A 14,764-nucleotide genomic window follows, 5' to 3' on the forward strand; every position below is an offset into this window, starting at 1 on the left:
TAGCTGCCTGGAAGTATTCTCCTAGCAGCCTTCAGATGAAGATGTTGAACTCTCAGCCCTTCCTGCACAATTGCCTGCCTGGACTCTGCCATGTTCCCACCTTGATAGTGGACTGAACCTCTGAACCTGTAAGCCCTCCCTAATTAATGGTTGTCCTTTATGAGAGTTGCCTTGGTCACGGTGTCTGTTCACAGCAATGAAACCCTAACCACAGTCCTGGGCTTGTAGCGTGAGCATTTAGAGTTTTAGTCTCAGGAGAGCCCATCTTTCCACCTCACCTGACCCAGGGCATCTGTAGTATTGTCAGGAGCTTGCTACACAGATACATGGCCCCAAAGTCACATAGGAGCTAAGCCCTGGCATTGTGGGGTACCAACTGCGCTCGGACTCTTGGGGAAGTTGTTTAGCCCTTTGGGGCCTTGGCACCTTTATCCTTAAGATGGTTTTGGTGATGATCATGGTGGAGTTGATGTCTGTGAAGTATAGACAGCAACGATGGATCATGGCAGGCTGCTTTATAAACACAAGCTCTTATTGTGGACTGCAGAGAAAAGCTCCCGACATGACTACAGATGTCCTGGGTCGGGCTGAGGTGGAGAGATGGGCCCATTCTCAGAAGTGCGGACAGCCAATCTGGGAACACCAGTGACCTGGAGGCTAAGGTCAGAATTCTGGACCACAAATCCAGCTGTCTGCTCCCTACGGACCCCAGAGAACTATGAGGGGCTCTCTGGGATTTGCCACAGAAGGCTGCAAAGCCAGACTGGGAACACCCATCTCCTTGGAGATAAGGACGGTAGGGAGGAACTCTGAGAGATCCCGGCACTCGGATGCCCTGACCTAAAAGCAGCTGTGGCTGGTTCTAGTTTCCAGGACCAAGCTGTTGATTAGGGGAAGCAGTGGCCAGGTACATGGAGTAAGTGACGCTATAGCTTCAGGCTACAGATCGTGAGATGCGCTGCCCAATTCTGTGGAAACCCCCGGAAGCTGGAAGCCAGCAGGTCCAGTCTCTGGTTTCTCCACTGCTCTCTGGCTTCTCTGGCTTACTCAGACACGTTTGCTCATTTAGTGAGAGAAGGGTGCCAAGTGCTTTCACCAGAAAGAATATGTGTTCTGGGGATTAACTCAAGTCATAGCTTTGGTGGCAAATGCCTTTACCGGTTGAGCCAGCCTCCCTTGATGGCTCCCCCTGACCCCCATGGGACCTTTTACTAGAATGGAATGGGGCCTGAGCTTCCGTTCTCCCTGAAGCTAGAGTCTACATTTTGGGACTGCCTTACTAAAAACAAGTGTCTAGCTTTCTGTTGGGGAAACAAAAGACATTTCTTCACCAAAAGCCACCCTTGGGTCTGCTGAGAGAGGCAAGAACCTCAAGGGGCCCAGCCTTGGTGGACTTCGTGAGGAGTTCTGGAGGGCGTGTAAGGGGGGAGGGGTGGGGTGGAAATAACTTTTCCTGAGTTAAACTTAACACATTAGGACTGGTGAGAGACATGTCCCGCCATCTAGCGGCCCACATTGGGATTGAACGCTGTCACGTCGCAGGAAGGTCATCCCAGGGCAGCCCCTGAGTCACCCACCCAGTTCCTGTTGTTTCCGGAACTGAGGCCTGCAGGTATACATTCCAGATCCACTGGAGATTCTAGACCCTGCTTCTGAGTTCTATATGGAAATAGAGATCCCGGAGGTACCTCGGAGGGGACAGTGAGGAAACATAGGATGGCTGACCACTGCTAAACATCTCTACTACCTTTGGAGTCACAGGGTAAGAGGGACAGGCGTCTTGAACAGAAAGTTTTTGGTCAGTCTTTCTATGAAAGAGAATTCAGACTTGTCTTGTCCCCCCTCCCATGTCACTCCATGATGTAGATGAAGCTGTTGATATGCAGTAAAGACTGAGGATGTGCATGAGTGTGCATGCACTTATATGTGTGTGCATGCACTTATATGTGTGTGCATGCATGTATATGTGTGTGCATGTGTGTGCATGCACGTATATGTGTGTGCATGTGTGTGTAGAGATAACTTCTTGGTCGGAGTTGAAGGAAGGTGTGGGAGTTTCTTTGGGTTCAAACTCAGACCAGCAGAGACTGAACTGAGACTTTTGTATCAAGCGACTGAAATCCAACCTGAGTCGTGGGGGACTCTTGCAGAATGGATCACAGCCCCTCATAATCTAGATGTTGTCACCTAACTCCAGTACCTAAGACCGTGACAGGATTTGGGGTTTAAGTGAAGGGGGTTTGTCTAGTACAATGTGACCCATATGTCTATAAACAAACAGTGTCATTTTATGTGTGGATAGAGGATAGCCATGCACAGGAAGGGGGTGGCCAACTACTGGCTGAGGAGAGAGGCCTCAGAAGGAACCAACTTTGGGCTGTGGATGTAGCTTCTCTCCTGACAGTTCTATGGAAGCTTAAGATGGTCACACTGACTTAGACAGGTTAGGGTTTCCAATCCACCAGGTGTGTGGTCAGTGCTTGCTGGTTTTTGCAGCTCTCAAGAGGTATGAAACTAGGAAACAATACTCCCTCAGTTTCCATGGGTGTGGGTAGGCGTCTGGGACCAGGATGGGATGAGCATCTGGGACCAGGATGGGATGAGCATCTGGGACCATGGATGGGGTGGGTGTCTGGGACCAGGATGGGGGTGTAGGTGACTGGAACTGTGGTTGGGGTGGGTGTCTGAGACCATGGATGAGGTGGGTGTTTGGGGGTGGGTGACTGGGACCATGGATGGGGTGGGTGACTGGGACCATGGATGAGGTGGGTGTTTGGGGAGGGTGACTGGGACCATGGATGAGGTGGGTGTTTGGGGAGGGTGACTGGGACCATGGATGAGGTGGGTGTTTGGGGAGGGTGACTGGGACCATGGATGGGGTGGGTGACTGGGACCATGGATGAGGTGGGTGTTTGGGGAGGGTGACTGGGACCATGGATGAGGTGGGTGTTTGGGGAGGGTGACTGGGACCATGGATGAGGTGGGTGTTTGGGGTGGGTGACTGGGACCATGGATGAGGTGGGTGTTTGGGGAGGGTGACTGGGACCATGGATGGGGTGGGTGACTGGGATCATGGATGGGGTGGGTGACTGGGACCATGGATGAGGTGGGTGTTTGGGGAGGGTGACTGGGACCATGGATGGGGTGGGTGACTGGGACCATGGATGGGGTGGGTGTTTGGGGAGGGTGACTGGGACCATGGATGGGGTATGTGTCTGGACGCACTATGGTTACTCAGCAGTGAGAATGAGGCCTGAACAGAAACAGTAATTCTCAGTAGCCTGCAGGCCTCCTCCCAGCTGCTTTAAATCACCTCTGGATGACTTCCACCTGTCAGTGTTACATGTGTGTAAACAGAACGTAATATCCCAGTGTTTAGAGAGGACAATAGCCTATGTGTTTGTTACAGATGCAATTGTTTTTCTGGATATTTCTGTCCAGGTTGGTTGAGTTCTCCAGTGGTAACCTGCAGATATGGAAACTGGCTGTTCCACAGAACCATGGGATAATCTTTTGTGAATGACAGGCTCAGAGGCCAAAGACAGCCTGCCAGTCTGTGAGTGCCTGACAGAACAGTGGATTAAATGGTTTGGCTCAGTAAGAGCTCACAAACACCAACCTCACACTGTATGTCCAGTGAGCCCATCTCCTAGTAAAACTGAACAAAAACATGCCAGGTGGGGTGGCACATGTGTGCCATCCCAGCATGTGAGTAGCAGAGATAAGATTCCTGTCAATTCAGGGGCTAGCCTGGGCTACAGAATGAATCCCATGACAGCCTGGGCTAAACCAAGACCCTGACTCACAAAACAGGCAAACAAATTAAAACTGAGTGGAAGACAAATAGGATGTTTGCCCAGGGCCATTAGGCCCCCAGGAGCAGAGGCTGGTGGCAGCAGGTAAACCTTGTGACTGGGCTGTCCTCCTGTTTCTTCCAATTCTTCATCTCCTGCCCAGTCAGCACCTACTTCAGGGGATACACAGTACCTGACCAAGCCAGAGCCTCTTTTCTGGGAGACGTAGAGAGGATGAGCTGGGCTAGGCTGATAGTGTCTGTCAGGGACACTAAAGGTCTTGGATAGAGCCCACGGGCCAGCCCCATCTATGATGACACAGGCTTGGCTGGGAAGGTCGCTCTGCAGGTCACGACCTTGGCACCTGTGGGATAGCGCCTGAAAGTTTGTGGTGACTCAGCTGCACCCAAAACGACTTTGCTCAGCTCACCAGAGTGCACGGGGAAGATGGGGAAGAGCTGTATGGGTCCCCTGGGACTACAGACACCTCCTGGGGGAATATCAGAGTCCCCTTAGGAGATGGTACCCAGAGAGGGGCTTCCCAGCACCAGAGTGTATTCTGATTTGAGTTGCCACCGGGAGAGGTATGTTATGTGCTAGAAAGCCGAGGTGTGTAAGGACATAGAGAGGCGGGGGTGGGGAGGGGAGTGACCAGCAGCAGAGGGTTGGGGGGAGGAGAGAGCGAGTTGTGAGCACAGAGGCAGATGATCAGGTTCAAGTCCCAGCCCCACCACTAGACTCTCAGCCTTTCTAAGGAGGCCCCCATTAGTTTCAGGGGCTCCCAGTCTCCCTTGGCTAAGCGGCTGCTGGGACAGTAGAGAAGAAAGACCACAAGAAAGAAGGCTTGCGTTAAGACAGAGCATTTATTGTTACATTGTTAAAGTTCCCTCTGGGAAGGTGCGCATGCGCAGGACACGCATTTACAAACCCTTCCTGGGTTAGGGACGTCATCACCATCCACACTAGCTTCTGTAAAGTGAGACCCAGACGATGCCACCACCCAGGAGAGAGACACTTTCCCTCCCCCACAACCTGGTCCTTGGCCTTCTGAGAAGGGCTGTCCCGATCCTGGGAGAGCTCTTTGTCACGGTCCTACAGCTCAGATTCATATCTGCCAGGACCCCACCTACCTTCATGACCTCAGTCTTTGGCAGGGTTCCCTGTTCTAAACGCCCCGTGCAGGCCAGGCTTAGGAGACAGCCCCTTTCTCCACTTCTGACTTCAGTCACCTGACAACCCCTCATCCTGTGCTGAGGAATCAAGACAGAGAGAATCTGCTAAGAGTGACCACTGGGTATGGATGGGGAACTGATGGATGCCCAAGATGGAAGCCCAGAGTTCACTGGGAAGGAGCTTTCTGATGCTCTAGGATCCCCAGCCTACAGTGTGGAGTCTCTCCCTCCCTAGACCCTGCCCTTGCAAGGAGCCCACGTAGCCCGCAACATTTCCAGGAAGGATGTCAGTATATCCCTAGCTCCAGAAGCTGTGTCACCCTTTAGGGACTTGGCTTCAATTGGAAGAAGACCTCCCCACCTCCTCGCTGGGCTAAGGGCTCAGTAGCTTCAGGATTCCAGGGGCAGGGAAACGCATGTTATCAACACTCAGGGACTTAGAACCTGAGCCAAGCTGGGTCATACCCCAGAGATTAACTGTGTGTGTCCTTCGGAGGCTGACAGACAGAAAGGCTCCTCCTAATCCCTGAGGCCCCTGGATTCGGGTTGTGAGGGAGACTGTGCCCGTGGGACATTGGATGTATGTCTTCAACTTGGGGACCGGCAGCTTTCAGGTTCACAGGCTTTGTGTGGTCTTCCCACAGAGAAGGGCTCTCTATCCCAGATTTCTGCAGAAGTCTGGCTTTGGTGGCAGTGCCCCCTTCAACCCCACCCCCGGTGTCAGACTCTGAGGAGAGATGGCTGGTACAGGGCTCAGCCACGCTGGCGTCTTCCCTATCACCAATAGGCAGTCTGTTCAGTCAGCTTGGACCCTGCACCCAGTAGGCCCACAGGCTGTGCTGGTGTCTTTCCCAGACCTCGCTGGTGGCTTTTGGAAAGTCTCAATGTTAAACATTCTGCACGCCACTCCTGCCTATCTCCCCATCCAAAATGGAGCGAACTCGCCCGGTGTCTGCAAATGTTGTGGGTGGAAGTTAGGCCCATTCGTGTTTCCTGAGAGGTTCAAAGCTTTTGACACATGTTAGCGAATGTTAATTCTCACAGCTCCCCTGGGAGGGACGGGGGTATTATAGGTAAGAAGACACTTAGGCACAGAGAGGTGAGGCCACTGAGAGGAAGCCACACAGCAAAACACTGGCAGACCAAGACGTCGGCTAGAAAGGTCCTACCCAGACAACATGGTGACCTTTCTGTGGGATTTGAACCTCTGTTAGCTCATGGGTGAGCTTACCTGTCTCAACTGACAGAGAAGTCACCATAGAGTTTTGTTGGGTTAAGGACAAGCAGTCTCCCATTTTAGGCCTACACTGGGAACAGCTGTTTGGGACAGAACTTAGTAAGTATCCCCCCACTACCCACTCCTGAAATCACATTCATTCTGGTGACAGGATGTCTGTGGCCCCTAGGGCTGCTGCTGTCAGGCCCCTCAGCCCTGCAGAGACTCCCTTCCGGCTCATGCTGTGCTGCTCTTAAAATGGAAGACATGCCCAGGCCATTTCGCATCCTTCCAGAGTGAGCAGGGAGGTCAGAGAACCAGTTCTCTGCCCAGTGGGCTGACAACTAGCCGCTGCCCGTTGGCTTTGCCATTGGTTCTCAGTGCCCCTGGCTCTGCCAAGGCTGGGTGGCTTTTTTGCTCCACCCGGCAGGGTGTTCCAGGCCCAAGACTGACCCCTCCTTGACCTTTCCTTGAAAGTTCAGTGTAAAGTACCAGAAGCACCCGGCTCGTACTTTGAACAGCAACCCCAGGGCCACGCGCTGGGTCGTGGCTGGGTCCTCAGAGAGACAAGACACCTAGGCGGGCATTCTCTGTCCTTGGCACCCACTGGAAATTGTGGCTGTCTGTCCTCAGCTCCGGGTCACGCTGTACAGCAGGGACGGATGGCTGCTCCTCCTCACTGCTCTTCTGGAGTTGTGTCACACGGCTTTCTTACACATTGGTGACCTCCAAGCCGCTGTATCCCTCCAGACGGCACTGTTCGGGCCTGCATTGGAGATCATCGTCCTCACACTCCTCGTTCTCCAGAGAGCCATAGTCATCGTGGAAATCAGCCTCTTTGCTGCTGAAGCCCCGTCCTATCTTCCCCAAGGGCAGCTGAGGAGACAGAAACAAACCAGAAGGCAGGGGAAGAGAGATGAGAGCTGGGTCACAGTGTGGCATCTCCAGTCGAATTGCTGCGTGACCTAAAGCATCTCTCGGAACCTCTCTGGGCTCCTCCGATCTTAGTACCACCCCTCCGGCCCAGACACATGGAAGGGTTTTGCAGAAATCCCATAAGGAACCAAGGCTTGAGTTCCCAGTTAGAGATTCAATTACTTACCGGGGGTGACTTCGGACTAATGATTACATTCCCCACCCCCACACCCCACAAACACTGTTGATAGCGGTAGATGGGAAAGTGCCTGGTGACCACGCGTAGGAGGTCTGACTGTGTGCTCCATCCAGAAGGAACTCTAGCTTGAGGCTTGTACATGGGTGTTAGAGTTCCTGTTCTACATTTCCGGCTGTGGGACCTGAGATAAGTCACTGCCCATCTCTGAGCCGTGGTTTTTCTCAGCTGCATGGTGGGAAAGGTGACAGGGACCTGGGCGGGCTGTTGGGAAGATCAAAGATCTATATGGCAGGGGGTGGAAGACGGGCAGCTTTGAGCAGGTGCCCTATGGGAACTGTCCCCCACATGGAGGCCTCTTGGTGGAGCCTCATGGTTCCGAGCGGATTTTTGCTTCCGCAACACTGAGCAGTTATGTGCTAAACTACCCGTCTTTGTAGACCGGTGCAGCCCCACTTGAGAGTCTCCTACAAGAGCTTGTCAGACAGGGCTTCCAAATTTCCCTAATGCGTGTCTACACAGGCAGCATGTGCGTATCTGTGAAGGGACATGAATCCCCCTCCTTTCCAACAATTTTTTGCTCCTTTGGAGTGGAGATACAGCCAAAGGCAAGCCCTAGACCTCATTAGGGCACACGTCTTTAATCCCAGCCCTTGGGAAGCTGGAACTGGAGGATGGTGAGTTTGGGGCCAGACTCGACTACACAGTGAAATGTATCTCAAAAACAAAACAGGACCAGGCTGGTGAAATGGCTTAGCGGGTAAAGGTGTTTTGATGCTGAGACTGGTGATCAGAATTCAGTCCCTGGCAACCGCGTTCATGGTAGAACTGAGTCCAAGTTGTCCTGTGGCCTCTGGGTGCATGCTGGGGTGTGCGCACACAAAAATAATTTTAAAAATTAAAAAATATATATAAAATAAAACAGGGAAACGAGAAAGGTTGGTTGGGGTGTGGCTCGGTGCTAGAGCGTTTGCCTGGTGCACATGCCCTGGGGTTGACTCCCAGCTCCACAAAACTAAAACCAAAGCAAAAACCAAGACTAGCTAGCCCAGAAGCCAGTGGCAACCTGTTCTGGCAATGCCTGTCCTGAGACCAACTGAAGTCCAGGGGACACCAAGTAAAAGCAAAGCGAAGACATGCGCGTGATGGCCACTATGCTGGCTACAGCTAGAGTTTCTGTTGGTCTCTGGCCAGCTGCCCCGGCGGTGTGCTGTCCTCCTGGGTACACTAGAGGATCCTTGCTGGCTACGGCGTTCAGAATCCAAGTCAAGGATTCTCAGAGTCTAGAGCTCTCTGATCCCTCCCACCAGCCTGCTCAGAGCACCCCAGGGACCGTGTGCTTCAGGAGCTGAGGGGATTTCACAGTCTGTAGCCACCCTGCCATAGACTCTGCCTTGCATGGGTCCTTGTCACTGAGCATTATTTTAAGCAAGGGCCCAGATAGGTGGTGACTCTCCCGTGTGCACCTGTGACTCGAGGCTGTTCCGGGTTCACGGGTGACAAAGGGGTCAAAGGTCCATCCAGGAAAGAATGTCTGACCCCATGGATGGAAGGACCACGTACCCGGCCAGCTCTGTGTTTGCTGTTGCTGCTACCATCGTCTTTCCCAGCTCTGGTGATGCTGGAGGCCCTGCCAGGGGGTGTCCCGAAGCGCTCAGACTCCCGGATGCCTGTGGAGCTGAAACGGTTCACAAGTTAGGGTTAGTAAGAGACACAGCCTCCTGTCCATGTCCCAACTCCCACATTCTTACTGCTTAAGAGTACCGGCTGTTCCTTCAGAGAGAGAGAGAGAGCTGGGGTTTGGTTCGCAGCACCCACACGGTAGCTTACAATTGTCTATAACTACAGTTCCAAGGGACCTGAAGCCTTCTTCTGGCCTTCATGAACACTAGGCATGCACGCAGACAAAGTTCTCAAATACATATAAATAAATAAACAAACAAACAAGAGCTGTGGATATAGCTCCGCAACAGAATGCTTGCCTAGAATAGTCAGGGCTCTAGGTTCCACCTCCAATACTGGTTAACAATAAATATCAATGATCCTTCCTCATGGTCTCTGTGTGTGTGTGTGTGTGTGTGTGTGCGTGTGTGTGTGTGTGTCTGGGGACAAATGAAGCAAAGAGACAGCCCCTTACTGATGACATTTTGTGTCATCATTGTGAAGGACTACTGGGTCCACTCAGCCTGAGATGCTATCCAGGATAGGAATCCCAATATTGAACTCAATGACAAGGAATGTTTCTCCATCTGGTGTCTTCCCACCTAATCCACAACATACTGGGAGGAACATGCTGGGAGGAACCAACGGGTCACCACCACCAACCAACCTGTGTAGGAAGCCGCTGGCGCCAGCTTCCCGCCCATTGTTCAGCCTACAAAAACCTTTCCCCTCGTGTTGCTTGGCAACCACATAAGTCACAGCCCAATCTCAGGGCACGTGATTGAGCTACAGGAGGATGCACCAATCAGGTAGCAACACAAGTCTCTTAGGCATATATAGCAGTGCATTTCTCCCCCACGTGGGAGATAGTGGAGAGATTGTGGGAGACCCCACGTGGAGGGATGGCAGAGAGATACCACGTGGAGAGAGACCCGATAGGAGAGATTGCGGGAGATTCCCACGTGGAGAGAGACTGGGCAGAGAGATCGCACGTGGGAGACTGCACGTGAGAGGTCGCCTATACAGTAGACCCCGGTAGGGAGTCCCCGGGCTCAGAGAGAAGTTTCCTGCTCAAGAAGTCCCCTGCTCAGAGTGCTGTACAATAAAGGTTGTCCGCAGAAGAATCTGTTTGTTTGTTGCACGCCTGTTCCTACCGGCGGAAAGCGTGGGCGCGTGACAAACCTGCTTCTCCTCCTCTCTGAAAGCTGAGAAGTAACAGTAAAAGAGGACAGAGGCCTTCCCTGTGTGGCTCACTGCAGAACCACAGTGATTAATACCAACTCTAGGAGCCACCTCAAACATCTCACCGTGTGCCCAGTTTAACTGTCTACACTGGTGGGGGGGGGGGCTCTCTCTGCTTCTGAGGTGGTCTGGTGGTCTCTGAACTTTAGGAAATCTAGGGGTTCTGTGTCCCCGCATCTGACATAAGTCTGTCCCCCAGGTTCATGGCACTCGACAAAGCTTCCTGAAACCCAGATCCGGGACCTTGCGTCACCAGCCAAGCATGATACATGTGGGCTGCACCACGGATAGAGGTGACAGCAAGCTGCCAGGCTGTGGCTGAATGTCACACACTGCCTCTCTGTCCCTGGCCCATCAGCCTCCAAATCCTGCAGGAAGCCCGCTTCCTTTGTTTGATCCCATAGACAGAAATCCTACAACTGACTGTGATTACTGGACCAACTAACCACAAGGAGCTACCTCCCTCCCCCAAGGGTGACCCTGGCAGCATTCACAGGGTGGGTCTGGGCTGTCTGGATGCTCATTTGCTCTCTAGGCAAGAAGACCCCTGTAGGTCGGGGGATGACCGTACTCTGCTCCCTTGGGTCAGAAGTACCATTTATATGCCTAATCCTGCCTCCAAGCATTTCTCTCTATGGCTATACCTCACAGAATGGCCACCTTGTTCTGTGAAATCAGTGTCCTCAGCTCCAGTTACACCTCACGCAGCCTTCCTCCCGCCGAACCGTTCTCTCTCCCTACGTTAAATGCCCAGTGCAGTGGATTTAACATACGCCTCATTCAGGACCCAACACTCCTCTCTAGTGCCTGAATTTCTCTGAGCTTCATCTTCCCGACCAGTGTGGTAGAAGAATGATACTCAGCCAGGCAAGGACCAGAGCTGTGACAGCACCCTCTGATCCCTGCATCCTGAGTACCGTGGCCCACTCACTTGGCGGGATGGAAGATGGTACTCATCTCCTCCGCCAGGTGTCTCCTGAGGATGTGCTTTCCGCTGGGGATGCCCAGGGCGGTGGCCATGGCCTCGGCATTGAACGTGGGCTCCAGGACCAGCACAGCACCGTGGACACCGCTGTTGGTCAAGTTGTCTGCATACTCCTGAGGGCAGAAGCGTGAGGTGGAGTCAGGGACCATCAGAGACAAAGCAGGGACGTGACCCCGACAGCTGACTGATTTGAGAGTGAAATGGACCTGGTCCCTATCCTCAGAGCTGGGGACATAGGGATCTTATGATGTCACTGACACAAGAGCCATAGATATTTAGGAAAAAATATTGATAAGAATTGCTGCAGTAATGAGTTTTCAACATTGGTCCTACGGTAGCAGCAAGGATTCCTATGCCAGTGACAGATAGCCGTGTCCTCAGGGTGTATGATGGTGGTGGTACATACCTTACATCAAAGTGGACATTGATTTGCATCTCATTTGCATAGTCCAGAGAATCACCACCCCCCAATGCCTCCACCACCATTGCCCCTCACCTTCAGGTCGATATCTCGCACCCACTTGAGCACCCGCTGGTTGGTCCAGACTACAGGGTCTGTGTTCTGGGTTTCACAGCGGGCTCGGCGTTCCTGGAGGGCCTGGGGGATGGAAAACAGGGAGTCAGCCGGAGATGTGAGGGACACATGGAGGTCACATGCGGAAGGAAGTTCAATGGTGTTAGTGGTGACTTCAGTACGCTAGTATGATGAGGGCCACCCAGGCCAGACCACACTTTTTGTGTGGAGGCTGGAGAGAGGGTCACTCTCCACATACTGTGTCCCTGGCCCATGGTGTCACTGTCCCAGTGATGAACGCAGGTTCACAGTGGATATTTGTGAAGACCCTGCCTATGATAGGTAGGCTCTTGGCGTCTGTGCATCCTGGTTTGAAATACCATCTCTGGGTCCTGTGGCTGAATCAGCTTGCTGCCTTTCCAGTGGTTGCCCTAGGGGTACGGACTCCCAGATCAAGAGCTCCTGCAGAGGTATACCCTCTGCGTTTGAATGAGAATGACCCTCATAGGTTCTTATATTCTGCTGTCTGGTTCCCATTTGGTGGAACTGATTAGGAAGGATCAGGAGGCGTGCCCTTGTTGGAGAAGATGTGACACTCAGGGTAGGAGATGAGGTGGAGGCTTTGAGGTTTCAAAAGGCCTGTGCCATTTCTAGTCTACCCACCTGTGTGTGGGTGATATGTGAGCTCTGAGCTACTGTTCCAGCACCATGCCTGCCTTCCTGTTGCCATGCTTCCCACCATGATGGAAAATAAGTTAACCCTCTGAAGCTGTTAGTGAGTGCCCAGGGAAATGCTTTTTTTTTTTTTTTTTACAAGTTGCCCTGGTCACATCATCTCTTCACAGAAACAGAACACTAACTAAGACACCCTCTCTAGGACTTCCCACACAAAGTCCCCATCACTTCCATTACCCCAGTGCATTGGCTCTATGTATTACAGTCAGGATACCCCATGTTTATCCTCATCATACGGGATCCCAGAGCCTGGGTCCTCATCTTCTCCTTCTGACCAGTCATGTCATGGGTGATGGGGCACAGGGAAGGCAGCCTTCTCTCTGTTCCTCTCTCAACAGAGTTCTTATGCTCTGTCATGGCTTCTACAGGTCAACCACATGAACCGACCCTGTGGACCAGCCTCACAGGAACCTTCCTCGGGGAACATAAGCTGCAAAAGATGAGGCTGGTGTCCTGTATCCTCTGGTTTAGCAGAGTTCAGAATTGAGGAGCATTAGAACTTAAGCCTACAACAGCAGCCAGGACTCTGGTCTCCACCCCCACCCAAAGCCCACTGCCCACTCATTCTGTGTCACTGCTACAGCAGTGGATGGATGGATGGATGGGTGGGTGGATGAATGGATGGGTGGGTGGATGAATGGATGAATGGATGGGTGGATAGGTGGATGGGTGGATGGATGGATGGATGGGTGGACGGATGGATGGATGGACGGATGGATGGATGGATGGATGGATGGATGGGTGGGTGGACGGATGGATGGGTGGATGGGTGGGTGGATGAATGGATGAATGGATGGGTGGATAGGTGGATGGGTGGATGGATGGATGGATGGGTGGGTGGATGGATGGATGGATGGATGGATGGATGGATGGGTGGATGAATGGATGGATGGATGGATGGATGGATGGATGGATGGATGGGTGGATGAATGGATGGATGGATGGGTGGATGGGTGGATGGATGGATAGGTGGGTGGGTGGGTGGGTGGATGGATGAATGGATGGGTGGGTGGGTGGGTGGGTGGATGGTAGCTGTGTATATAGGTGGGTGGATGGATGTGGGTGGGATGGAAACTAGATAGGTAGCAAGATGGGAGGTAGATTGAGAGTGGGTAGGTACATGGATGAGTGGGTGGACGGACAGTGGGTAGGTGGATAGATGGATGGGTGAACAGTGAATTAGCAGGTCAGTGGGGGGTGGATGGGTAAATCGGTGGGTGGATAGGTTGTGGGTAGAAGGATAAATGGGTAGATGACTGGGTAGATTAATAGATGGTTGAATAAGTAAGTGGATGGATGAATCAGTGGGCAGCTGAGTGGATGGTTAGACAGAAACTGGATGTGGAGATGGCCTGTGGGAGAGTCCTTCCCCTGCCCTGCCCCCTTCAGTCCTCACCTCCCTACTGAAGTTCACTTGGTACAGCAGCTCGATGCCTAGCAAGATGCTAACTTGGTGGAACTTCTTGGACACGTTCAGGTGCTTCTCCAGGTCCCGCTTCATCAGGGAGTTCAGCATCCTCCCATCTACCAGGTGGTTCTGGAAGGCCTGGGAATACTGGGACAGGCCAATGTCATTCAGCCAGGCCTTGGCCACCCAGTGATGGTCCAGGTCAGCAGCTTTGGACAGGCTGAAAAGACATGGCCAGAGAGAGGTGGGAGTAGGGAAAGAGTCAGAGGCAGGGGCGGGTGGAAATGGGATCGGAGATGGTCAGAGAGGACCAAAGGCAGGACAGGGAGTAGACAAGAAGACTAGAGAGGCAGATGGGGAATGAGATAGAATAGAGGGATAGAGGGGAAGAAAAGAACAAAAGGCTCAGAGATGTGGGGAGAGGGGGAGGGAGGGGAAAGGAGAGGGACATAGAGACAGAGACAGAGAGAGACAGAGACAGACAGACAGACAGAGACAGTTTAATACACAGAGACTTAGCCAGAGGAGGGTGGGGAAGGAGAACAAGCAGAGAGACAGACAGACAACAGAGGATCCTAGGACAAAAGGAACATCCATAGACCACACTCAGACTAAAACAGAGAGGAGTAGTGTCTGGAGAAGAGACACCTAACGCCGGGTGCGCCTCTGCAGACCCCAGGACCGCTCAAAGCCTCAGGCTGACCATCACTGTCCCCTGCCTGCCTGTCTGCTGCCCTCTGGCCCCTTTTTTTGTTTGGAGGGTGGGGTGAGAAGCCTTTATGGCCTTCGTAGGCCCACCCATAATGTGCCAGAGTCTTCTGTCTCAAGGCAGGGCTGCAGCTCAGCCCTTTTCTCATTGGCTCATCTCTGGGTCAGAGAAGCCCAGATTGCCTATATCCACAGGATGCTCTTGCCACCTCACTGC

General features: G+C 52.7%; 1 protein-coding gene across 3 annotated transcripts in view; it reads right to left on the reverse strand.

Moving 5' to 3' along the window:
• Positions 1–6,602: 6,602 nt before the first annotated feature.
• The window catches only part of KAZN (kazrin, periplakin interacting protein), a 344,563-nt gene continuing 336,401 nt past the window's right edge, over positions 6,603–14,764 (reverse strand). For all 3 annotated transcript variants that reach the window (XM_080921808.1, XM_080921806.1, XM_080921807.1), the window contains 5 exons: positions 13,828–14,059; positions 11,679–11,780; positions 11,129–11,295; positions 8,857–8,971; positions 6,603–7,058 (listed from right to left, as the gene is read on the reverse strand). In XM_080921808.1, the coding sequence (XP_080777934.1) occupies positions 6,894–7,058; positions 8,857–8,971; positions 11,129–11,295; positions 11,679–11,780; positions 13,828–14,059 (781 nt within the window). In that variant the 3' untranslated portion in view covers positions 6,603–6,893. The remainder of the gene's footprint in view (positions 7,059–8,856; positions 8,972–11,128; positions 11,296–11,678; positions 11,781–13,827; positions 14,060–14,764) is intronic.

The sequence above is a fragment of the Micromys minutus genome, assembly GCF_963924665.1.
Source record: "Micromys minutus genome assembly, chromosome: 9".
Taxonomy (NCBI): Eukaryota; Metazoa; Chordata; class Mammalia; order Rodentia; family Muridae; genus Micromys; species Micromys minutus.